General features: G+C 36.9%; 6 protein-coding genes and 1 long non-coding RNA gene across 10 annotated transcripts; 5 read left to right on the forward strand and 2 right to left on the reverse strand.

Moving 5' to 3' along the window:
• Positions 1–164: 164 nt before the first annotated feature.
• On the forward strand, positions 165–2,744 carry LOC111790188 (BAG family molecular chaperone regulator 6-like). 2 transcript variants are annotated; one of them, XM_023671029.1, is made up of 2 exons: positions 165–1,912; positions 2,389–2,744. In XM_023671029.1, the coding sequence occupies exons 1-2, from the start codon at positions 544–546 to the stop codon at positions 2,391–2,393; spliced, it is 1,374 nt and encodes a 457-aa protein (XP_023526797.1). In that variant the 5' UTR covers positions 165–543; the 3' UTR covers positions 2,394–2,744. The 2 variants fall into 2 exon arrangements, with proteins under 2 accessions (XP_023526797.1, XP_023526798.1); XM_023671030.1 differs by lacking the exon at positions 2,389–2,744 and having other exon boundaries at positions 165–461; positions 564–2,206.
• A 570-nt stretch (positions 2,745–3,314) lies between these two features.
• LOC111790190 lies at positions 3,315–5,190 on the forward strand. The gene has a single exon (XM_023671032.1). The coding sequence runs from the start codon at positions 4,061–4,063 to the stop codon at positions 5,108–5,110; it is 1,050 nt and encodes a 349-aa protein (XP_023526800.1). The 5' UTR covers positions 3,315–4,060; the 3' UTR covers positions 5,111–5,190.
• Positions 5,191–5,272: 82 nt separating this feature from the next.
• LOC111790189 (4-sulfomuconolactone hydrolase) lies at positions 5,273–8,100 on the reverse strand. Its single transcript, XM_023671031.1, has 10 exons — positions 7,773–8,100; positions 7,614–7,685; positions 6,921–7,000; positions 6,728–6,827; positions 6,588–6,641; positions 6,444–6,521; positions 6,279–6,376; positions 6,139–6,196; positions 5,691–5,812; positions 5,273–5,585 (listed from the first exon to the last, which is right to left on the reverse strand). The coding sequence occupies exons 1-10, from the start codon at positions 8,052–8,054 to the stop codon at positions 5,432–5,434; spliced, it is 1,098 nt and encodes a 365-aa protein (XP_023526799.1). The 5' UTR covers positions 8,055–8,100; the 3' UTR covers positions 5,273–5,431.
• Positions 5,578–7,708, forward strand: LOC111790191. 2 transcript variants are annotated; one of them, XR_002814456.1, is made up of 5 exons: positions 5,578–5,743; positions 5,826–5,958; positions 6,082–6,205; positions 7,206–7,287; positions 7,582–7,708. It is a non-coding gene; the product is annotated as an uncharacterized LOC111790191 (long non-coding RNA). The 2 variants fall into 2 exon arrangements; XR_002814455.1 differs by lacking the exon at positions 7,582–7,708 and having other exon boundaries at positions 5,580–5,743; positions 7,206–7,394.
• A 676-nt stretch (positions 8,101–8,776) lies between the features above and the next one.
• On the reverse strand, positions 8,777–11,548 carry LOC111791536 (ACT domain-containing protein ACR4-like). The gene is made up of 7 exons (XM_023672920.1): positions 11,280–11,548; positions 11,065–11,110; positions 10,836–10,950; positions 10,690–10,757; positions 9,684–10,280; positions 9,476–9,580; positions 8,777–9,385 (listed from the first exon to the last, which is right to left on the reverse strand). Exons 1-7 carry the CDS (start codon positions 11,348–11,350, stop codon positions 9,038–9,040), a joined length of 1,350 nt encoding a protein of 449 aa, XP_023528688.1. The 5' UTR covers positions 11,351–11,548; the 3' UTR covers positions 8,777–9,037.
• Positions 11,549–15,556: 4,008 nt separating this feature from the next.
• On the forward strand, positions 15,557–18,017 carry LOC111791523. 2 transcript variants are annotated; one of them, XM_023672904.1, is made up of 5 exons: positions 15,557–16,250; positions 16,421–16,661; positions 17,233–17,350; positions 17,476–17,558; positions 17,642–18,017. In XM_023672904.1, the coding sequence occupies exons 1-5, from the start codon at positions 15,637–15,639 to the stop codon at positions 17,744–17,746; spliced, it is 1,161 nt and encodes a 386-aa protein (XP_023528672.1). In that variant the 5' UTR covers positions 15,557–15,636; the 3' UTR covers positions 17,747–18,017. The 2 variants fall into 2 exon arrangements, with proteins under 2 accessions (XP_023528672.1, XP_023528673.1); XM_023672905.1 differs by having other exon boundaries at positions 17,476–18,017.
• A 4,875-nt stretch (positions 18,018–22,892) lies between these two features.
• LOC111791162 lies at positions 22,893–23,693 on the forward strand. Its single transcript, XM_023672403.1, has one exon. It carries the CDS (start codon positions 22,936–22,938, stop codon positions 23,659–23,661), a length of 726 nt encoding a protein of 241 aa, XP_023528171.1. The 5' UTR covers positions 22,893–22,935; the 3' UTR covers positions 23,662–23,693.
• The last annotated feature ends 787 nt before the right edge of the window (positions 23,694–24,480 follow it).

The raw sequence follows: 24,480 nt of genomic DNA on the forward strand, positions 1-24,480 counted from the left end.
ATCGCGCACACTTATAGATTATTTATTTATTATTTTTAATATACTTTAATAAATTTTATTAATTGAAGAGATAATATTGAAATTTAAATTATTAAAAATTAAGATGGTTTAGTTTTTAAATAATGTTATAATATTAAAAAATTTAAATTTTATATTTGTAATAGGAAGAAAATTGTTTTTAACTACATAAAGGAAAAAAGAAATCCCACGTGCGGTGAACAGAGGCAGAATGCTGACGTGGTGAGATTGTGGGCGATACCAATACGAAAGCAGCCACGTCATCTTAAGGTTCCGCTGAAGAAGATTCCAGAAGTGAGTCCCGCGGGCATATTTTGAATCTTCCCGAAACTTCTCAATTTTTCGAACCTTTCTGCAAATCCATTTCCCCCCATATATATAGCAGTCGGCCATGTCCCCTGTTCTTCATCGGAGACATTTTATCTGCATTTGCGCACAAGAAGGTCATCTATTCACTCGAGAAAGTTCTGTCTGTGCTTTTCCTGATCTGTTTTCTTCTAGATTTTTTTTGAATCCTCAATTGTAATGGAGAGTCCCTTCTTCAGGAATCACTGGAACTACTACCCTCAACGCCCTCTGTATGTTCCTAGCATGATGGAAATTCCGGTGCATCGGCGAACTGTGCCGGTGGTTCCGAAGGTGGTTTCGATTCCTGTCCGTTTTGTTGAGTCGAGGAAGAGCAGATCTGACTCGGCCACCAAAATCCAAACGGTTTTCAGAGGTTTTCTGGTGAGGAAGAGCGTGAAGAAGGTTGTGGCGATTGAGAGAGAAGTAAATGAGATACAGAGGAGGCTTGCGAATGAAGAGACTGTGGATTTGATTCGGAAGGATGGTAAGGAGAGAATTAGGTTTGGTGAGATGCTGATGAGTTTGCTGTTTAGGTTGGATTCGGTGAAAGGCGTGGATATTGGAATTAGGAATTTCAGGAAGGCAGTGATCAAGAAGGCTATTGCGCTGCAGGAGAAGGTCGATTCAATTGCTGCTGTGGATGAAGCTACTCATGTCGTCCATGAGACTCTTGATGCTGCGACGGCCAAATGTGATTCTGAAGCTGTTGATCGGAGCTCAGGAATGGATATTTCTGGTGCAAGGGAAATCAGTGCGGAAGAAACTCCGGATCTCAAGGATAGAATTCCAGAGCTTGAAGATGAGAGTTGTACTGCAAAAATGGCAAACAGCGAACCAGTTGACGGTTGTGATGATGATAGAGCAGAAATTGAATCTGTTGAATCTGCCGATGATTGCAATGAGCGTGGAAACGTAGATGAGGTAGCATTAACGCCTTGTTACATTGAAAAGGAGGGAGCAATTATCGAGGAATCTACGGCTTGTTCTATGGAATCGAATGCTGATCTGGAAGCTCCTGTTCCAGATGATGATATACCGAAACCTCAAGTTTCAGAGCAAGGCAAGAACTCGCCAGGAAAAGATGAGGTGCCTGCAGAAGTTGACAACGACATGATGCATAGGGAGGTTGAGGCGGCAGGAGAGTACGCCGAAATGAGTGACGCTGAAAGTCAGACGGATTCGTCTAATAACCCACCGAACTTAGACAATGGGGTTGCAGAATATGGAGCTGTGGATCAAAGGGAGGGCAGTGGAAATGAAGAGGAGCCAGTAGACGAAGAAGAAGAAGAAGATAGCAGAGTGAAGGGAGGAGAAGAACATGGGGAGAGTAGAGAGCTTCTTGAGAAGATGATGGTGGACAACAAGAGAATGATGGAGATGATGGCGCAGCTGTTTGAAAAAAACGAAATGCAGTCACGATTGTTAAGCTCACTGTCCCATAGGGTTGAGCAGTTAGAGAAGGCACTTGTTCTTGAGATGCTAAGAAAGAAGAAGAGGAGGAACAGCACAGATTGCTCCCAAAAATGCCCCAAAACAAAGAAAAATGGTAAATGATGACAGTAATTATGCATGCTCACTTGTTGCTAAAATTTGTAAATGCTTCTTTTAGTTATTTCATTGCATGCTCACTTGTTGCTGTTTCTGATCTCCTGGCAACTTCTGCAGTATATGTTGTTCCAATTTCACTGGTTCTGTGATTTGAGAGTTGTAGTAGAGTAGACTTTTAACACACCATTAAAGCAGTTCCGTTCATTATACTTTCCAAACCCAAGGGAAGTTCTGGAAAAGAGATCAAATAAATGTACTTTTGGGTTGAATTGAAGGGCGTTTGATCGTATCACATGAAACTGGATCCTCTGTTTCAGATCATTGTTTTCGTAGCCTCAATCTGATTAGTTCAGTTATTTACAAGACATGTGATCCGTAGCTTTATTCCACAACTTTTTGATGTTGTGGTCTCTTCTTTCTCATCATTCTAAGCTTGCTTGGACTTCAAAGTGTATCTGTTTCTTTAATTCACAGATTAGATGACAGCTCAAAATGGGCTTCTACAATGGTTCTGTAAATGTCGGTTGTCATGAAGGTTTTTGCAGTGAGAATGGAGATCATGATCTGGGTTGAAAGTGGCAGCTCAGCTCCCACAACGTTGGAGGTATCTTTAGAAATGCCCAATCGTTACTTAGAATTCAACCCCACAAGGGAGGAACTTCTGAAAGCGTTCTATTGCTGTTTGTTTTTTCAACTTCATGCCCCTAATTCTATGTTCCTGCTTATCATATTTTCTACCTTACTTATACTCATGCTTATTCATGATGTACGATTAAATCGTTGAACTTGTTGAACCCTTTTATTTACTTGAACCCTTTTATTTACTGTCATGTTGTATTATTTTCTTTAAGTTTTTTTTTTTTTTTGTTTGATTGTCTGTTAAACCTAAATTGCTTCAAAATGCTATCAAAGAATTAACTAGTCATCAAACCTTCCTCGACTTTGTAATCTTTTTTTATTTAAATGTTCTCATTGCAATCGAATTTTATAATGTTTACTTTTAAATGTTTAGAATGATTTTACTTATCCACGTTTCTCTAAAATATTTTTTCGCAAGAGGTAGCTCGAAATAGAATTGTTCGTGAAGTTCGATTTTGACTCTAAAATATTTTCTCGCAAGAGGTAGCTCGAAATAGAATTGTTCGTGAAGTTCGATTTTGACACAACTGGCGTATTCATTGGATTAGATAAAGCAACCTATAATTCCTAATTCATGGTAAAAAAAAAATTAAAAAAAAAAAAAAGTACGAAACTAAGAATTAAAAATGAAAATTTTGAAATAAATAAGCCTTCAAACTGGAATAATTGAAACCTTTTTATTTATTAAAATAATCTAAAATTAAATAAATAAAAATAAAATTTTAGAAAGTTTAAGGGCATGACTTGATTGTTATGAGATTAAACCGATATTTTGATGAAATTAGGCGACGAAAAAATGCCGACGTGAAGAAAATGATGTCACGTGCGGTGAACGGATGGGAATGCTGACGAATCCATTGGCCGGTTCCCAGTACGAAAGCAGCCACGTCATCTTAAGATTCCATTGATGCGAAATCACCATTCGCAGAAGAAGATTCCAGAAGCGAGTCCCACGCGCCACGGGCATTTTTTGAATCTTCCCGAGACTTCCCGATATTTCGAAATTTCTTCTCGAACCAATCTGCAAATCCATTTTCCCCCCCATATATAGCAATCGGCCATATCCCCTGTTCTTCATCGGAGACATTTTATCTTCATCTATTCACTTGAGAAAGTTCTGTCTGTACTTTTCCTCATCTGCTTTCTTCTAGAAATTTTTTGAGTCCTCAGTTGTGATGGAGAGTCCCTTCTTCAGAAATCACTGGAACTACCACCCTCAACGCCCTCGATATGTTCCTAGTATGATGGAAACTCCGGTGCATCGGCGAGCTGTGCCGGTGGTTCCGAAGGTGGTTTCGATTCCTGTCCGTTTTGTCGAGTCGGAGAAGAGTAGATCTGACTCGGCCACCACAAATGGAAGGTTTTCAGAGGTTTTCTGGTGAGGAAGAGCGTGAAGAAGGTTGTGGCGATTGAGAGAGAAGTAGATGAGATACAGAGGAGGCTCGCGAATGAGGAGACTGTGGATTTGATTCGGAGGGATGGTAAGGAGAGAATTAAGTTTGGTGAGATGCTGATGAGTTTGCTGTTACGGTTGGATTCGGTGAAGGGCGTGGATTTTGGAATTAGGAATTTCAGGAAGGCAGTGATCAAGAAGGCTATTGCCTTGCAGGAGAAGGTCGATTCAATTGCTGCTGTGGATGAAGCTACAGATATCGTCCATGAAACTCTCCAAGCTGCGCCTGCCAAATGTGATTCTGAAGCTGTTGATCGGAGCTCGGGAATGGATATTTCTGGTGCAAGGGAGGTTGGTGTGGAAGAAACTCCGGATCTCAAGGATAGAATTCCAGAGCTTGAAGATGAAAGTTGTACTGCAAAAATGGAAAACAGTGAACCTGCTGACGGTTGTGATGATGATAGAACAGAAATTGAATCTGTTGAATCTGCCGATGATTGCAATGAGGATGGAAACGTAGATGAGGTAGCATTAACGCCTCGTTACACTGAAAAGGAGGGAGCAATTATCGAGGAATCCACGGCTTGTTCTATGGAATCGAATGCTGGTCTGGAAGCTCCTGATGCAGATGATGATACACCGAAACCTCAAGGTTCAGAGCAAGGCAAGAACTCGCCAGGAAAAGACGAGGTGCCTGCAGAAGTTGACAGCGACATGATGCATAGAGAGGTTGAGGCGGCAGAGGAGTACGCCGAAATGAGTGAAGCTGAAAGTCAGACGGATACGTGTAATAATCCGCCGAATTTCGACAATGGGGTTTCAGAATATGGAGCTGTAGATCAAAGGGTGGGCAGCGGAAATGAAGAGGAACCAGTAGAAGAAGAAGAAGAAGAAGAAGAAGATAGCAGAATGAAGGGAAGAGAAGAGCATGGGGAGAGCAGAGAGCTTCTTGAAAAGATGATGGTGGACAATAAGAGAATGATGGAGATGATGACGCAGCTGTTTGAGAAGAACGAAATGCAGTCACGATTGTTAAGCTCACTGTCCCATAGGGTTGACCAGTTAGAAAAGGCACTTGTATATGAGATGCTAAGAAAGAAGAAGAGAAGGAATAGCATAGATTGCTCCGAAAAATGCCCCAAAACAAAGAAAAGTGGTAAATGATGACAATATTGTGATCAGTTTACTGTTGCTAGAGTTTCGAAATGCAATTCTTAGTAATTTTGTTGAATCCTTGCTTGTTGCTTTCATCACATGAAGGCAATTCTGTTCATACCCTTGCACAATTACTTGTGTCAATCTGCGTTGAGGAATGTTCTTGATAGGTCATCATATGAAATTATCTTTTGCACTAATCGGAAGAATCTGCAAAAACAAGCACAAATGGAAGGACAAGTTACACTGTTCTATTCAGAATCCCCCAGCTAATTGAAAGAGCTGGAACGTGTGTTTTTTGGGGCCTTGTACACCATTGAGACTGTTAGATTAAGATATCCATCGATTTTGAAACAGATGTGCTACAGTTTTGCCTTTAATCCACTCCAACTCGGTGGAAGAAAGAGAGATTTCATTGGCTAATACTGATACTGCATCAATTGCTCCTTTATATCCGCATTCAAGAACGACGAATGGGAAGTCACTGTAACAAACACGACATATTCAAATCATCATACTTGTAAAGCATGCCTTCATGTCTAAACCTGCAAATTTTTTTTATCTTTAACAGGGGAACTGAAATCAATACCTCCCCCACATTATGCGGTTAGCTCCAAAGCTGGATACAATTTGAGAGAGGAGGTGGGACAAATCTTGGTATGGAAATGGCCTTCTTGACACCCTAAATAGTGCACTGAATTTCACATATATCTATCACAAACAGAAACATAGATATCACGATTTAGGATGATTTCAAGAGTACAATAGTATTATGATTGCATGGACTCGAAGAAGGGGAGCATGGGAGTCGGTGGTGAATGGATTTAGGGAGGAGAACAAATGATGGAAAGATTTCGGTATGTTACAAGGTTCAGAATTGCATTGACTCCATGTTTTTGTTCAGGTTCAGGATTTCGTTCATTTACACACTCGATTCTTGTTATCAGAATTAACTTTGTGACCTTAAAATCGCCTCCCAGGTTTACAGGAGAAGAAACCAAGCCAGATGATCAGAATATCTTTAAGGTCACTTTTACCTGGGGAAAACTTGCAAGCTCCAAAAGCTGGGAAATTGCAAGACTGTCTTCTTCATTTCTGCACAAGGTTAGTAAATTGTAGGATTAGCTTTAACGAAACAAGTATTAGAATTAATGAAACGACCATTTTGTTGGCTTACTCGGGTGGTTTGCAGAAACCCAAGTGATCAAGCAGAACATTGGTTGAAGGGAACTCTGTGCAGAGCTCTTTTATCTCTTCAACGTGAAGGCTTAGACCCTGAAAGGATTTACCTCTTATCATATCTTTGCTGATAGGAAGCCCATTAGGGTACATTTGAAACTACCTTCATGCACATAAAACCCACAGGAATCCCAAGTTTTCCTGCAGTAGAGAACAACGCTTTCCCCACCTCATTTGTCATCTGCATATATCATTAAACATGTCTAAGTAGGAAGTAGGAAGTAGATCAGAGCAATCGGGATGAAACCTTTTGACCTGATGGCCATAAGTATGGATTAAAGCGAACAGCGGAGTATCCATCCTATAAGGAAAAGAGAACACATCAAAATCATTTCGCTGAGTTAGAACAGGAGTAGATGTTGTTTGATAGGAGAAGTAGCCGAAGACCTTCGTTACAAGATGTTCCAGCAGCTGAATTCCACTTCCATCTTCTGCTGGATTTGCTAGGCAACAACCAACGAATTTGTTGGGATACTTATTAATTACGCTGTCCATAGAAGATTTGGGATGAAGAAGTACTTTGGGATGTCACAGTTAATTGAACATCTAACATCCTTCTTTGACAGCACTCAAAACTGACCTGGTCACATAAGAGTGATCAAATTTATGGTTGATCGGCTGGACGATAAGCGCACCATCTACTCCTGCTTCTTCCATGGACTGATATTTGTTTCGGACAGATTGAAGAAAATGCTGTCAAAATTTATAGCCTCCTAGAAAACCCATATGGTAAATATGGTTTGCAGTAAATGATGATTACTTCATGTGGGTGGATCTTGGATTTAGACGAGTGTTCTAGCTGTTCCTTTATTATATGTTTTAACTTAATGAGTTTGGATTAGCTGATTATTTCTCTTTGTCACAGGTATCAATCCAGAGATTCAAATATGAAGAGTTGAATTCTGTGAGATGTCATTGAAACAGCCTTCTCCGTAATTCCACAATAGGTATAATGTTGTCGCTTTATGAAATTATTCTTAGTTGAACCCAGGAGGACCTCATATGAAATGCTATCATTTGGGTATACAACATGAATGCATCTGTGATTAGAATCTGTGATTAGAATGGTATAACAGCTCAAGCTCATCGTTAGAAAATATTCTCTTTTGAACTTTTCATTTTAGACTTTCTCGGAAGGTTTTAAAAAGTCTCTAATGGGAAGACGTTTCTACGTCCTTGTAATGCTTCCTTCCCTGATCCCCTCTCCAATCCATGTGGGATCGGGTGAATGCTTATATTAGTGAATCAAGATGAAGATAAATGGGAGGATTACCTGGAGCAAGAAATCGAGGTGCCCTGTTAGGGTGGGTTCTTGGCCTGGAAAGTAAGGGTATTTTGCAGCAGCCTAGAGAGTGAATCGAGTAAAATGGGAGTCAGCATAGGTTATCATGCTTATACAACAGAGATTGAGGAATGAATGATTCGATTTTACCTCTTGTGGAGATGCCCAGACATGGAGATGCGAATCGATAACTTTGCCATCAGTAGCAGAAGAAGAAGGTGATGATGAAGAAGAACATGGCATGTTGAGTTTGAAATTAGGGTTGCTGCTGGTGGTGGTGGTGGTGGTGGTGGTGAATTGAGATGCGGATATTGTGGGAGCGGCAGAGGAATTCCTGGAAGAAGATGGCGATAGCGAGGAACGATGAGAGCGGAGAGAAGATGGCAGTGAAACAAGTTTCAGCCTCGCTGCCATTGCCACTCCCACCGCCATTTTAGATAAGGAAGTAACGATTCCCCCACGCAAGTTTGTTTTAAAAATCAAATAAATAAATAAAATCTCCAAAATGTCCAAAATAACCTTTTTCATTAATTTAGTATCAAATATTATTATTTGTAAAAATTAGTAACAAAAATAGGATTTAATTAATCTAAAATTAAAGAAATAATCTTTTTTTTATTTTTAAGAAAAGGAAAATGGGGAAAAAGTTGAAAGTGACGGGTTGTTTGGGGTGGGGGGAAGGGGAAAAGGGAAGAGAAAGGCGGGGTGTGTTATTAATTATTGGAAAGTGGTAAAGCCGACAGGATGAAGACACGTGTATTGAGAAATTGCGTTGCAGCCCATAAACCAACCAATATTTCTGAAAGCGACCCAACATCCTCTCCTTCTAACTTCACCTTTTCCCAATTTCCCTCTTTTCTTCATACTTTCAACATTCTTCAATCAAATTCCTTTCTTTATACCTCAATTTGATAACAAAGAAATTAAAGATATGACGAAATAGAGCTTAGTTCAACTTAATTAGCTAAGGTATGTACACATTCTCGATAAAAAAAAGTTAGAAATCTGATATCTCTCAACCTTTCATATTGAACTTTAAAAAACGAAGATGCAATAGGGTTTTGTTCAACTTAACCAGTTAAGGTACGTACACGTTCTCAACAAAGAAATTAGAAATTTGATATCGATATCTCTCGACCATAATGGTCAGTTCAACTTAGCCAGTTAGGATACATGTCCTCGGTATATTGAAGAGAGAAAAATGATGAGTTGAGTTGATTATGTACCTTCATTATTATGATTGTACAAGTTAGAATCTAAATGAAGCCATGTATTTTGATTGATGAAGCCATGTCTCAGTATCAACAACCATTGATTTGAAACCTCTGCTGTTTTACTGAAGGATTATGATGATGATGATGATGATGATTCTACTATTTACATCAATATTACTTCTTCCTACTTCCTACTACTCCTCATGAACATGACTTTATCAAACCCAAGTTGTAAAGTACCTTCTCCGATCTCGACCGAAACAGGTTTCCCAATGAGAATCCCGACCCCTCCTGCGTTGGATACTTCGACTGTCGTTCCTCGTCCTTCACATGGAGTATTGTTAGTCCAATGGCTTCTCGTACTGCCTTGATCGTGTCGCTCCTTACTGAGTTTCCTGATGCATCAGTCACGTAGAAAACATTCACTGCCTGACTTCCTCTCGTGGTAACCTCAGCTCGAGTGACAGAAAGACCGTTCTCTCTAAATATTCTCGTTACGTCGCTTAAAAGCCCGACTCTGTCTTCACTACAAAGCTCGAGTTTTATACCCTATAGTACAAATAACAAAGTTGTATAAAACCAGTCAAAAGTAATGTGATAAGAGTTAACTAACTAGTTCACTCCGATTCGTGTAAATACCTCGGTCGTTCGTCGCTTAATTGCTGCCTCCAAGCAATGGATAACCCTCTGCCTCTCTGCTTCTGAACTAATAGGACTTCCATCTACATGCCTGATAAAGTACTCCTGCCAGAAAGTTAGAGAGATTGAAATTTTCATATATTTCTATCAAATGGGATTGCCAAGAAAAAGTTGGAAAGTTCGATAAACACAACAACTTCGGACCGACCTGATAAGCCTCGGGCTCTTCAGCAATGATGGTTGCATGGTACACGACATATTGCATATCAGTCAGGGTGCAAACGGTATCGAAAAGTAGCTTGGGTCGGTCGGGGCATCTCAGGTTGACAATGGTATATCCCTTCTCAACACAGTTCTCTACTGTCACAAGCGGCCTGCTCTGATAGCTTTCGCCGCAACTCGCATAATTCAAGTCGAAGTCACGGTCGGCATACATCATTTGATGCAGCCTCCTCTCTTTATGAGTACAGTTCATTGAAACAGCAGTATTGGCACTATGCTTATCTCTATCTCCTTTAAGAACATAGAGGAGAAGCTGTTTAATCTTAGACAACCGATCGGGGTCATCTATCGACATTCCACTCGTGTCATCAGTGATGTAAACGACCGAAGCCATTCTTGAATTGTGGGTCCATACCTCAGCAGCTACTACATTACATTTGAGATCTGTAAGAACAGCAAAAACCTCAGACAGCAAGCCTGGCCTGTCTCGTCCAGACAATTCGATCGTCGTATGTTCTGCAGCAGCTTGGACACCTACCGACCTCCTTAATGTTCTGAAACTACGCGCCCTTGGCCCTAGTGACTGAGACAAGAAACCTTTTACTTTCCATCCAATAAGTGAACTCAAACATAAAGCATAACCAGCCTTTCACATGACTCCACACAAAATTATGCTAAAGCAATTCGACATAAATCAGACACAGACAACTATCATAACCTTTACTGTCTGTTCTTCCTCATTCAAAACAGTTCAGCAACTAAATCCAAACGTTAAGTTCAATTTGAGTGTAATTTGACCAAAACACTCCTTGATTTCTCTCTTATCTACTTCTTCCCTTCAATGGGTCATCTCAATCACAATCACAAGAACTTCAGTTCCCATTGGTTCTTAATTCTAGAGAAACTATTGTAGATTAACCAGCATGATATTGCATCAATTCAATGAGATTCAATGGAAGTTTCAGTACTAAAATCTGAGTTTTCAAATGTACCTGTTGGATTCTCTCGCCCACACTATCATCACAGAGCTTTTTCCCATGCTGATCAGTGACATGAAAAACTAGAAAAAAGAAGCAAAGCAACATTACAGAAATTGAAATGAAAGAGAGAAAAACAGGCATAGAAAAAAGCTTATTACCATCCATGAACCATTCACCATCAGAAGAAATGTAAGCTCGACGAATTATGAGATTCAAATCAGTGAGAACCTGAACCACCTCCAGCAAACTGCCATGCCTATTAGAACTATCAACCTACAAAATTCCCCAAATCAGAAACAGCAAAAAAAAAAAAAAAAACTCGAATCCTGTTCTATCCCATCCCAATTGCAAAAAAATCGTACAAAAATCAATCGATTCCTCAAATACCTTAATCAAAGTGGCCTTCCTGCTCGAGGTATTATCAATAGACACCCTGAGAATCGACGATTAAAAAAGAAACAAACAGATTCAGAAGCCGCGAAGAAAAACTAAAAACGAGAGAAATCGAAGACCCAATTCGTGGTGAGGAAATCCGAAGAGAAAGAAAAAGAAAGGCATAAAAAAAAGAAAAAAAAAAGAATCGAAGAAGTGGAGCATTATACCTTGGGGGGTTCATTCTAATGACGAGCTTTTGGTACTCATCGTGAACAGGGATGGAAGCCCAGGAATCCATTGGGGGAATTGGAGGAAGAAGAAGAGATGGGTGTTTGTGGAGTGTGGAATGGATTGTTGTTGTTGTTGTAATCGTGATATTGGCGATGCGATGAGATTTGAGGGAATTTTGTGGGAGGAGATGAGAGCTGGAGCGATGGAGTTTCTGTTTTGGGGAATGAGATTTGTTGAATATCCGCGTAGCAAGTTGGTTGGGTGGAGGCGGCTTTTCAGCTGGCGGAAGAGTTATGGACGGATCCAAACACTTCCATAACACTTTTTTTTTTTTTTTTTTTATAATTAATTTTAAAAACCTTATGGAAAGCGAAAAACCCAAATAGGACAATGGGCTTGGAAAAACCCGAACATTGAGAGATGTGTCAACGAGGAGATTCAGCCTCGAAAGGAGTAGACACGATGCGGTGTGCCAACAAGGACGTTAGGCCCCAAAATGGTGGATTGGGAGGTCCCACATCGATTGGACAAAGGAACGAGTGTCAATAAGGACGCTAAGCCCTGAAGGGGTGGATTGTGAGATCCCACATCGGTTGGGGGAGAAGAATGAATGCCAACAACGACATTGGGCCCCAAATGAGTGGATTGGGAGGTTCCACGTCGATTATACAAGGGAACGAGTGTCAATAGGGACACTAAGCCCTGAAGGAAGTGGATTGTGAGATACCACATCGGTTGGGGGAGGAAAACGAAAATGACTTGATTTCGTATCATTTTAATTTTTATTATCGGCATTTAATAATTATGTTTTTTTTTTAAATAATACATTGAAATTCTTAGTCAAAATTAAAAAACAAAAAGAAAATACATTTTTAATTAGGAAAATAAGNAAAAAAAAAAAAAAAAAAAAAAAAAAAAAAAAAAAAAAAAAAAAAAAAAAAAAAAAAAAAAAAACTAAAAAACTAAAACTTAATTTACAAACTAATTTGTTATTATAATTATTTTAGTTGTCATAGTTATAGTTAGAAATATAAAAGGTTAATTAGTTAATTAATTAATTAATTATATTTTTTTAAAAGGACGAAAAAGAAAATAATAATAATAATAATAATAGGAGGAGGGAGTAGAAGCATAAGAAAATGAATAAAAAGGGAGGAGGCAGTGGAAATGATGCTTCAATCACTGCCACATATCATGTGCCGTGCATCACAGGCACGTGTAGAGAGAGAAAATTATCATTTATTTATATTTATATAATTTATATATTTATATATATATATATATATATATATATAAGTTTGTCTAGGAATTTTTGGGACCCTCACGTGCCTCGCTGCAGGCCTTCTCTTTCACAAAATTTTCAATTTCACTGTTTTAATTAATTTCCAATTTATTCCCACAACTTTTATTTCTTTAACATATATATATATATATATATATATATACCTCATCATGGTATTTTATAACTCATTGAACTTTCACCACGTTTCTCCTTGTGCGCGACAGAGCTATCAGGGCTACTAGCAGGTCTCCTTGTGCACGACATAGCTATCAAGGCTACCAGCAGGTTTTGAGTTGCTCGTAGGAATAACTCTTTCTTCGAGCGAGTCCACTTGAAACACTAGTTCTTTGATTGACAACCCATCCAGGTGGTTGCACATTGAGTTGATTTCTTCGGCTTTTTCGTTCAATTTCGTCACTCATGCTTCTAGGAAGCGGACGGTGTCGGGAACTTCTTTGAGGAACAACATTTTTTTCTCTATTAAAGTAAGCCGATCAGCTTGTGATATGGGTGGTGACGAGTATATATATATATATATATATAACTCAATAACTCGTTTAAAAAATAGACGGTTGGGTTGTGAATTCAATTTTGGGTTGCTCGGGTCCACCAACCGAACTAACCTTAAATAATTCTAGGTTGTGTATAAAATAAATTTTCGACCCAATTCAATCTACATACAAGTAAGAAAAATCCTTTCTTACAACTAGTATAAGATGAACGTCTAATAGACAGAACTCTTGGAACTGCATCATTTTTTTTTTCTCGATTTCTATCAATCATTTTATTCGAAATTTCATCGTTCGTATCGAAACGCTTGATTTTGTCTTCGAAATGGAATGAAAAAAAAAGGAAAGGGACATGAAACAGAGTTTTGAGAGTTAGATTAGATGTGAAAACAGCAGCTTTTTTTTTCAGAATTTAAAAGGCAAACAGTACATAGTCACTGAATCTGACTCCTCTAATTTACCCTTTTTTACCCATCCAATCTACTGCTTCCCTTTTCACTGTCATTTTCACTCATTTACTTTTTTACTTTATCCACATTAATTTAAATATTTTTCTATATATCCACATATTTTTTAATCCTTAATCATACCAAATTTAAAATTAGGAAAAATAAAAAATAAATAAAAATTTAATGGGAAATATTAATTTCACCTCCTATAAAACTAAACATTTTTCCACTAAATTAATTTTAGATACTTTGCACTTAATCACATTTTTTTTAATTTGACTTTATAAATCATAATTAATGCTAATTAAAATCAATATAAAAATCTTAAAAAGGAAAAAAGTCAACAAAATCAGCTATCAATTAAAGCTTGCAAAAACCAAATTACCCACGAAAATGCCTAATTTAAATAAATAAATATATAAAAAAAACCATTATTTATATATAATTTTTGCTTTTATATAATTCCGAAATTTGAAGTTTAAATTATAAATATATGTTTCTCTAAAATTTTGGAAAAATTAATTTTAAAAATTGTGAGTTTTAGAATAGTTAAGGTTATTAAACATTTTATTAAATATATAATCCAATTTAATGAAATTGAAATATTAAAATGAAAATTTATATATTTACCAATTAAAAAAAAATATTATTATTCCCTAATTTAATTCGAAAAGAATGAGATTTTGTTTTTATGAAAAAGAAAAGAATAAAACGTGGAAAAGACAGACTGCTGACAATGCCACGTGGAGGCATGATTTTGAAAGTATGCAGTGTCGCATCCAGACAGTTATCAGATCTGCCATGTCAGCCCTTATCATTGTCCTCTTCTTTATTTCATTATTCCATCAATTTTACCAAAATATTGTCAAATTTTATAATTTTTACCTTAAATTTATAATTTCTTATTTTTTTGTGATTTTTTTTCCTTAAATAAATTATTAAAATAAACGATAAATTAATGAGGTGTATTAATTATTACTTTAAACGCTATTATTTTTATTTATTTTTTTTGCTAAATTTACTAATTAATTTTAATAGAAATACAAATGTTAATAAAAACAAACTTTAATTTTTTTTTTTCCATTAAAATTCCTTTTGTTCTGTGTTAAATATATGTTTTAAAATTTAATATTTTAAAACAAAATGTAAAAAAAAAAAAAAAAGTCGATGAGAAGGTAAAGATTAAAATAGTCGAATTTTACCGAGTTAAAAGTTTATAATAAAAAATAATATACTTAAAAAATTATTTTCTCCAAATAAAAAGAGAGAAATATATATTTTAATAATTTTTGTTATAAAATACTAGCCCAATGGGCCTGGGCCCATCACACCATCTTGTTAAGGAAAGTATTGGGTTAACGGATTGGCTTGAGCCGAGCTGGAGGCAGCTAATCGGCTTTGCGCCCTTTAAAAATGTTTCAAAGTCAGCTCCAGCTGAGTGGGGCTGCTGTACATTTGTCATGCCAGGCTGGCACCTACCACCCTTTTTTCCATATAATATATATTTTCTTTTTTATAAAATATATTTTCTTATTTTTTCAAAAAAGGAAAATTATTTATTGTTGTCTCGTTAGAGTATTTTTAATTTTAATTACCGAAAGAAATAAAGCGAAGATGCCATGAATAAATAAATAAATATATTAATGGTAGATATGAAGGGCGTAGAATAGCAAATAAATCCGTTGGGGTATGGGGGGAAAGAATCCATGCTTAAATGCGCCTTTAAAAGAGAGTGTGGATTGGTCCACGTGTCTTCTTTCGTTTGCTTCGCATATCCATCCGTTAACCCTAACATACCCTTTCTCTCTCTTCTCTCTCTCTCTCCCCTCTGCAACTTCGTCGCCATTGGAAGAAAGAAGAGAGGCACACCACAAAAAAAATAATTAAAAAAACTCTCATTCTAATGATGGAATTAAGTGTTATAAGGAACAAATAAAGTGAAATAGAGCCAAGGCAAATGATAGACAAATGATCATTTGAATTACAAGAAAAGGCACATCAGCAAGATATACAATCCCGCTCCATANAAAAAAAAAAAAAAAAAAAAAAAAAAAAAAAAAAACCTCCGAAACGGTTCTACATCGTTGCTTTTACAGTCATTTCCGCTCCGAAAATGGGGAAGCTACTTTGTGATTCCACCACGGCTGTAGCCGAATCGTTTCCGACCACCTCACCGGCCGTTAATTGGCGGGACCAGAACTCTTCCCCTGGTATAGATACTAATGGAGCTCTAGATCTTCTGGACCAGTCGACGGCCGTTGTGGCCACTGCTTGGGATGATGTTCTTGGCCTTGAAGACCAGCAGAGGCGGCAGCTTCAGAAACTTCATGCTAAGGGCGTTCTCTGGAAGCATCCGAAGGAGGATAGTGCTGATTCCTCCTCTGTGCCGTTGAGATCTGCGGTGTTTCGCCTCTCGCATGGTGGTGAGGTGTCTTCTGATGGAAACTGCTTGTTTACGGCTTCTCATAAAGCTATGAGTATGGCGCGTGAGGTCGACGCTCGGGAGCTCCGGCGGCGGTCGGTGAGGCGATTCTCGGAGGATTTCGGATCTGCGAGATTGGAGGAGAGAGAGGTGATTAATGACGCGATTCGGCACCTCTACTCTCCCGATCTGAAAAATGGATGGGGAATCCATGTGGTTCAAGAGGTCAAATTCTTGGCCAAGAAAGAGGATCGGCCGGCATTGGACGGAGCTATCGATGAGCTCGTTCAACTCGGCATGCAGAGGTATCATTAATTCTTGGTTACATTGGATCTGAAATCTGTCTTCTATAACAAATTTTCACATCTAGGCTGCGATAATCCTGAGATCTAGATTGTTTTTTCGCAAAATTTCTTTACGGCAATAGCGCCTATCTCCATGTATTCGTATCTCATTTTGTTTGCTCCGATTGAAGAGAAACGGCGGCGGAGTCGATTTACAAAGAAAGATGTATTCCGATTAACGACGGTGCGAGTTGGGCGAAATACATGTCAATTTCCGGGTCCAATGATGACGAATACGATATTGTTACTCTGCAATACACAGAGGACGGATTGTTATCTGTGGACGAGAACAGAGAGGGCCACGCCGCAGCCTTTGGGGATGACATAGCGATTGAATGTCTCGCAACAGAGTTCAAGCGTGAGATATACGTTGTAAGATTTCTTGTCTTTACTGTTAAAGAACCAACCGAACCCTTTCTTCTTGTCTTCCATTGTGACTACATTTGATTTTTCACGAGTTTGTTTGATAATATTAGGTCATTGACTTTTTTAGTCTTTAACTTTTTGATAATCCTGTTTCTCTTGGAACTTCCATGGCATGTGATGTTTGACAAATTGTTCAAGATGGTTGCTTATAGTACATATAAATAGGTGAATCTGAAACTGCTTTGTTCCAGAAAAGTTCTTAGCCTAAGTGTGGACAATAAATTGTACATGTTTATGAGATGATTCCTATTTGGAATTGAGTTGAGATATTCAAATTTCTTGAAGAAATTTCATTCATGATTTTAGAGATGTGAATTGTTTCCAAGTTTTTTGTTGTTGGTTTACAATTTCATGCTGATGGGTAACTAACTAAACTGCTTTGTGAATCGAAGCTTTCTTCCATAAAGGGTTCTAGATCTTGAAAGGACCTTATTTTTACAGCATCGAACTTATATTACATTAAAATTTGTTTTGAAAGTTTCTGACCCACAGCCTTGAATTATGTATGAACTTGAAGGTGCAAGCACATGGATCCGACGCGATGGTTGATGAAGAAAATTGTGTATTCTTTCTTCCACACCGTCCCAGGAGTGAAATTTGCGAAGTTCCTTTCTTTCTTTTCATGAAAGGAACAGGTAATGAAAGAACCTTCATTCTTCATTGAACAACATGGCCAATCTCTCCAAAGTTGCAGCTAACATTTTCTTTATCATCATCACCTATTGCTAACATGGTATACACAAACAATTACCGTATACAGGTTGGTGTGGCGCGGGAGCTGACCATTACGAACCTCTCATCGCCAACTGCTCTTCGTTTGTTTCACAGGAGAAAGTGGCAATGGTACTTTGAGGTTTCAGTTCTGCAATTTTGTGGCTTAGATTTCGAGTAGAGAATTAATTTAGCATGTTTAATTTATTTTTGAGGGTATTATTTGGCTTGCAATCAAGATGGGAGAAATCAAAATCTGGGTTGCATTGCTTTCCATTTTTCTTTGGGGGGGTAGAGAGATTTTTTTTTTGTCTGACTAACATTTTGCAGGTTTTGCGCCTGCAGTTGAGCAGCTATTTGTGAGTTTTTCGGCCTTTTTTTCTCCAAATTTTTGGATGTTAATGTTAATGTTGTTGTTGTTTAATTTACCATTTCTTAATCGAAGAGAGAGTGCCTGTATAGACACTGTAGTGTAGTAGGGTTGGTCATATTTGAGTCCAAATTCCAGGAAATACTGCATCATCTTTCTGCTGTTGTATCCTTATCCTTTTGTTTTTTAATGCTAAAAGGCAAGCTTTATTCTTTTTCTCATGCCACTTATATCCACTTTATGCATTCTTTTGTTTGGTGAGAACAAAGGGATTGGATTTGGGTAGGGGATAGGCACTACCCCCTAGGCTCTATCGGTAGAAGCTATAGTCTATGGTCAATGAGGGAATTGGGATAAGACATTATATTATTCTGCCCATTGGTGAACCATATTGTAAATGGATTGATATGATAAAATGGACCTTTTTCTCTTTTGACTATTAAGATTATTCTCTTTTCTGATAACCTTTATCTGAATGTGTGAAAACTGTTATGGTATGGGTCAATTTCTATCTAACTTTTTAAAATCATTCCATTTGGTATGTAGTACATGTGTGATATCTCACATTGGTCGGAGAGGAGAATGAAACATTTTTTATAAGAGTGTGGAAATCTCTCTCTAATAGATGTGTTTTAAAATCGTGAGGTTGACAACGATATATAGCAGGTCAAAACGGATAATATTTGTTAGCAGTAGGCTTGGGAGGTTATGAGCAGGGTGTCAGTGAAGATGCTAGCTCCTAAGGCGTGAATTGTGAAATTCCATATTGGTTGTCGAAGAGAATGGAGCATTTCTCATAACGAGTAATGCGTTTTATAATTATAATTGTGAAGCTGATAATGGTACGTAATATTTTATTTGTCAGTGATCAGTGGTGGGCCTAAGATATTATAGTATATCACAATAACCCATCAAATTAAGTCAGTTTGGCTGGTTTCCTTGAATTGGTTTGATCATCAACCCTTATCTAAAGGATTGTTCAGTTCTTTTCTAGCATTGAACAAATTTTTCATTATGTTGTGCTGGAACAAAATTTTCATTATGTTGTTAACAAATGAAACAATTCTAAAATTTTAAAAATCCTTCTATTATAGATTCATTTCAATTATAATAGTGATGGTTGTAATAGTGCACGCTTACTGCTAGCAAATATTGTTCATTTTGGCCTGTTACATATTACCGTCAGTCTCACAATTTTAAGACATATTGATTAAGGAGAAGTTTCCACATCTTTATAAAGAATACTTCGTTCCCCTCTCAAACTAATATGGGATCTCAATATCCATCTCGCTAACATTGGTACATCATTTGGTGTTTGGTTCAGATACCATTTGTAACAGCTCAAGCCTACTGTTACCAAATCTTGTCCGTTTTGTTACGTTATGTATCATTGTCATCCTTAGTTTTAAACACATCTATTAGAGAGAGATTTTCACAATCTTATAAGGAATGCTTCGTTCTCCTTAGTAGATTGTGAGATAAACAAAGTATTTCTCATAAGGGTGTAGAAATCTCTCTCTACTAGAGATTCTAATTACACAAGAGATCAATATAAAAGAAGATCTCTTACATGACATGGGTTTAATGATAGTTTTTGTACATTTAGTATGAATGCCACCTTACCGAAAAAAACTATATTGTCAACAACTAAGGCAAAGTATATGGCTAATGTTGGTCATCATGGAACTTGTTTAGGACATACTCTGACACCCTACCCAACTCGAGAATTGCAAAGAAAACTACGATCGAGGTATAGAATTAGAACGAATAGGGCAATTTTAGATGATGAGAAGGCCAATAATTGGTAGGGAGTTTGGGCAAAGAGAATGTGTTGTATTCATCTCTATAATGTAAATTTGAGGCATAGTTATGAAGAGAGGGAGAAAGAGAGGAGGGCTGACAACAATTTATTGACAACAAAACAACACACATTTACCACATACCTAAAACAAATCAAATGCCCACCAACCAAAAGAATCCTATGCTTCTATCTAACATTCCCATTTAGTTACATACTTCCTTAAAAAATAAAAATAAAATGTTTACTTGGAATGGGTAACCATCCATAATATTAAAAAGGAATAATAATAAATGAAATAAATACCGATAATTTTTCATTTATACGACTGTTTTGAATTGCCTAGTTGTTAATAGACGACAATATCGTGAAGATTTGGTTTGTGAATCTTTTAGATTTATAAATACTTTGATTCATTGTATGAGTATTAGTGTTTCTATGCATGTATAAAAGTTCATTTAATATCGTCATTTTGTGTTTGTCTAAAGGCACTTAAGAGGGACTCTGTAAGTGAGATTTTGTAGTATGAGAATAGGAGAAATACACATGCAAATATTTTGGTTATTGATAAGCAACTCTCATCTTCCGTCCAACAATCAAGTTTTTGTTGAGGCAAGAATCCTTATCTAAAATTCGGATCAAACAAGAGATAAACCTAGAATTAGATTTGAAATCTTGTTCTAAATTAAGTCCGTTCATAATTGAACTTTGATAAGGCTTAATTGAATGGTTCGAATGCAAACTACAAGAATTGCTTGAAACTTAGAAATAGTTTCAATAATAAAAATGAGGCTCAAATTTATAAGGGAACGTCTCAACTTGAGAGACCAATTTCATTCGTCACAAATTTGATTTTTACAAGATAATTTGTGGGTATTTATAGTCTCCCCACAGAAGGAGTTAGTGGCCGTGATTTAATCTCGATCATCTCAAATCTCCACAAAAGACGAAGTCTTGACCTTGAATTGTGTAATAGGTCGAAGTCTTGACCTTTACATTCCTGACCTTGGATTGTGTAATAAGTCAGTTCGAACATTTGAAACAAAATGATTCTTCTAAGTTACAAACGTAGAAGAATTTATTATCTCCAAACCACGTAAATCTTTATATCTTTTTGTTTAATACAATTTGTGGGTGTGTGAGCTTGATCGATCTTACTTCTACTTACGCTACAGCAAGATTACAAACTCGAAATTAATGTCAATAGCTATACTATTTGTTGTAGCTTAAGATTCTTAATATAAAACGATCCTCCGCTTGAAGGTTTGCTTTTTTTATTTTAGAAAAAATAAAAACCGAAATAAACCAAATAAACTCGGTTTTTAAAATTTGGAAATAAACCGCCAAGCCGAACCGGTTCGAATAGCGGTTTAGGTGTCTTGGAGAAAGGGTTGGAAAATGGAATAATAATAATGGAAAGGGGGGGCAGAAAAACCGGTGTGACCGTACGAAACTCTCGAGCGCTCTGTCCGAGAAAAGCGGAAAGAGCAGTGTATGCCAGCTCACTGTCTGGTGTAGCAGTCAGCACATAACCCCATCATCACACACACACTCTCATCACCGCCGCGTCTTCACACGCGCCTCCTTTTTCTTTCAAACCATATCCTTGATCAAATTTAATAACTTAAATAATCATTCTATGAGGTTTAATCCATTTTATTACTTTTATCTGTAATAATTTAATTTCTCGAAATGAAATTACGATAAACCCTCTTTCCAATCTCGAGAGATTTGACAAGAAATTTCAATAATAACTCAAGCAGTTCATCACTAGCCGATATTGTCCTCTTTGAATTTTTCCTACTAAAGCTTTTCCTCAAGGTTTTAAAACGTATCTCCTAGGTAAAGTTTCTACACCTTTATAAGTAAGGTTTCGTTCTCTAACCGATGTGGGACTTCACAATTGCACTATGCAAAAAAAATAAAATGGTTCGTGCGGACAAGAGAAAGAGAGCTACCTTCCCTACCCTACCTCGAGAACGTCCCTATAGCTTAAAATTGGTAACACTAGAGTTATTAACGTGAATTTTTTGTTGAAGCGTGTTGTGGATGATTTCTTATAATATATACTGATATATAATAAATGGCTAATATTCCTATTCTTTTAATTTTTTTAAAAAAGTAAATAAAGATACGCGCCCACGCGCCACGGCTGGATCCTCGAAGAACAAATCAGTCAGGCACCGTAGCCAATCAAAACTCTTAGTTCCAATTCATTTTTTTGTAATAACCTAATTTTATTTTATTACCATCCTTTATTTATTGTAAATCATTTTTAAATTACTTATTTATACCAAATTAAATTTTGTCAATACAAAAATTAATTTATTTAATAATTTTATTACATCAAATTTCTAATATTTTATATATATCTTAACAAATTTAGGTGTACTTAAATTAGAAAACCTTATTTATTTTATTCCAAGCATATATTTTCTAATTAATTATTATTCAACAAAAGTATAAGTGAATATTTTAATTAAGTTATATTTAATTAATTTGATGGGGAAACTATTTATTTTATTTTAAAATTTTAAATGCCACATCAGTCATCTTCCTACATAAACCTGCCACATCAGCCCTATTTAAAGTCCTTGAACTAAAATACTTAAAAAGTTTAATTTAAAAAAATAATTAATATATATATTTACTATTTTACTTTCAATTTTTTTTAAAAAAATTATATTAGTTAAAAAAAAAGGAAAAGAAAATATGTTTTAATTAAAAAATAAAAAAAATAAAAGTTCTTTTGAAATTCAATTATTTGTCCAATACATTTTGGTTAATATTTCGCTCCTTTTAGGGTTTAAGGTTTAGTTCCTTTTTTTTTTTTAATAATTTTTTTTCCTTAATTACTAATAAATATGAGCTGATATTTGTTTTTATTTAATTTGTAAAAATAAAAATTTAAAAACATTATTCTTTCGCTTCCTTCCTCCCATCCTCCGTCAACGGCAACGCCCACGACCACGCGATTCCGACGAGATCTCCACAACGCCACCACGAGCTGCGATGGCGCTCGAACGGAAAGCGACACAGAGTTCGGAAATCTCAGACGTCCGCGGCGGCGAAGACCGCATAAACAGCCGTGGGGTGGCGGAAAATATCCACTCTGCGTTGGGCCTACATATATCCACATTTATATAATTTAGCAAAAAAATAAAAAAAAAAATTAAATGTCATTAAAAATAAATAATAATAATAATAAGTTCAGCAAAATATTGTAACTAAAAATAAAAAATAAAAAATAAAGAAATAATAAAACAGAAGGTTCTCTTTAAGAAGCGAAGAAGATTACGTAATTCCTCCCCGTTTCTTCTCATTCTTCCGTGAAAGCTCCCATGGAGATTAAGCACAAAGGTAAAGTGCACCCATCGCCGTCGTCATCGCCGCCCTCATCTTCCTCCTCTGTCTTCAAGCTTCTTCCGGCCGCCATTTTAGCACTAGTTGCAGTTCTTTCTCTCGATGAGCGTGAAGTCTTGGCCTACATGATCGCGAGGTCTATTCAATCCTCTGCAGTCACCTCCACTCACGATTCCAGGAAGAAATCGGCTAAAAAAGCTTCGATCAGTGGCGGAAACAGTAATGTTAGTACTGGTTATCATAAAACTCCTATGTTTAGTTGCGATTGCTTCTACTGCTACACTGCCTACTGGTGCCGCTGGGACTCCTCTCCTAATCGCGAACTAATCCACCAGGCGATCGAGGCGTTTGAAGATCATTTAACCAGCGGCGAGAAGCCGAAGAAGAACACTGGAAAAGGAAAGAGGAGAGATAGAATCGGCCGTCAAGCTACTGACAAATCTCTGCCTGTTGTTCAACGTCCACCGCCGATGGCCGATGAGTGCGTCGTCGTTCCGCTATCGCCGGAACGTCAATCAGCGGCGGCGTCTGTGTTGGAGGAGACAAAAGGAAGTCCGGTGAAGGAAGTTGGAGAGAGCGGTCCGGGAAAGGAAGTGGACGGCGATCACCAGAAGGGTTTGGCGACGAAGGTACTTCCGGACGTGTTAGGGTTTTTCAATTCTCGTTTGTGGAGTCTGTGGAGTCTGTGGAGTCCGAATCTTTAAATTAATCATATTGAATTTCAAAATTTTCCGCGTCCCAAAAATTATTATAATTAAAATAAATATATATTTATTTTATTTTTCTTTCCCTTCCTCCAATGGCATTAATTAAATTCAGGGTCTCCTTCTCTCTCTTTTACCAATGCAATTATTTCAAAATTCCAATGGTTTATTCATTCTCTTTTTCGCAAAATCCTGAATGGTATCATTATAGTTCATGAATTATATACCGATGGTTCTTTACCCTTCATTTAGTACTCATATTCCTTTAATTATGATATCAAAATTATTGTTTATATCTAGTTCATCAGTTCATTAATTCCAAAACTTTGGGTTCCATTTGATACTCAAATTGGGAGACAATATGTGGCTCAAATTATTATTGTGGTAGAGAACGAGTTAAGAAGTTTTGTGACGATGGAATCTAATGATTAAATCATCTCACTACTCTGTTCTGATTTAAGGAAAGTTTTCTTCTATTAATGCTTAGTCACTTTTGGCATAGGAAGTATTTAATATTTTTGGTGATTTAAATTGCCATGAGCTTCTTGCCAAATTTGAAATACAAATGTGATGTCCCACATTGACCGGGTAGGAGAACAGAACGGGGTGTGGAAACCTTCCCCTAGCAGATGCGTTTTAAATCTTTGAGGGGAAGCCCGAAAGGGAAAACTCAAAGACGACAATATCGTGGATTTGGGCGGTTACAAAACATACTTTGAGTTGTTGGGTTAGATAGAAACCTAGTGGTAAGTTGCATTTGCTTTAGTAAAGTGAGATTAGTGTTTGAACCCATATTTAAGGTAGGAGCTAAGTTAATTC

Source organism: Cucurbita pepo, chromosome LG03 (assembly GCF_002806865.2).
Source record: "Cucurbita pepo subsp. pepo cultivar mu-cu-16 chromosome LG03, ASM280686v2, whole genome shotgun sequence".
NCBI classification, from domain to species: Eukaryota; Viridiplantae; Streptophyta; class Magnoliopsida; order Cucurbitales; family Cucurbitaceae; genus Cucurbita; species Cucurbita pepo.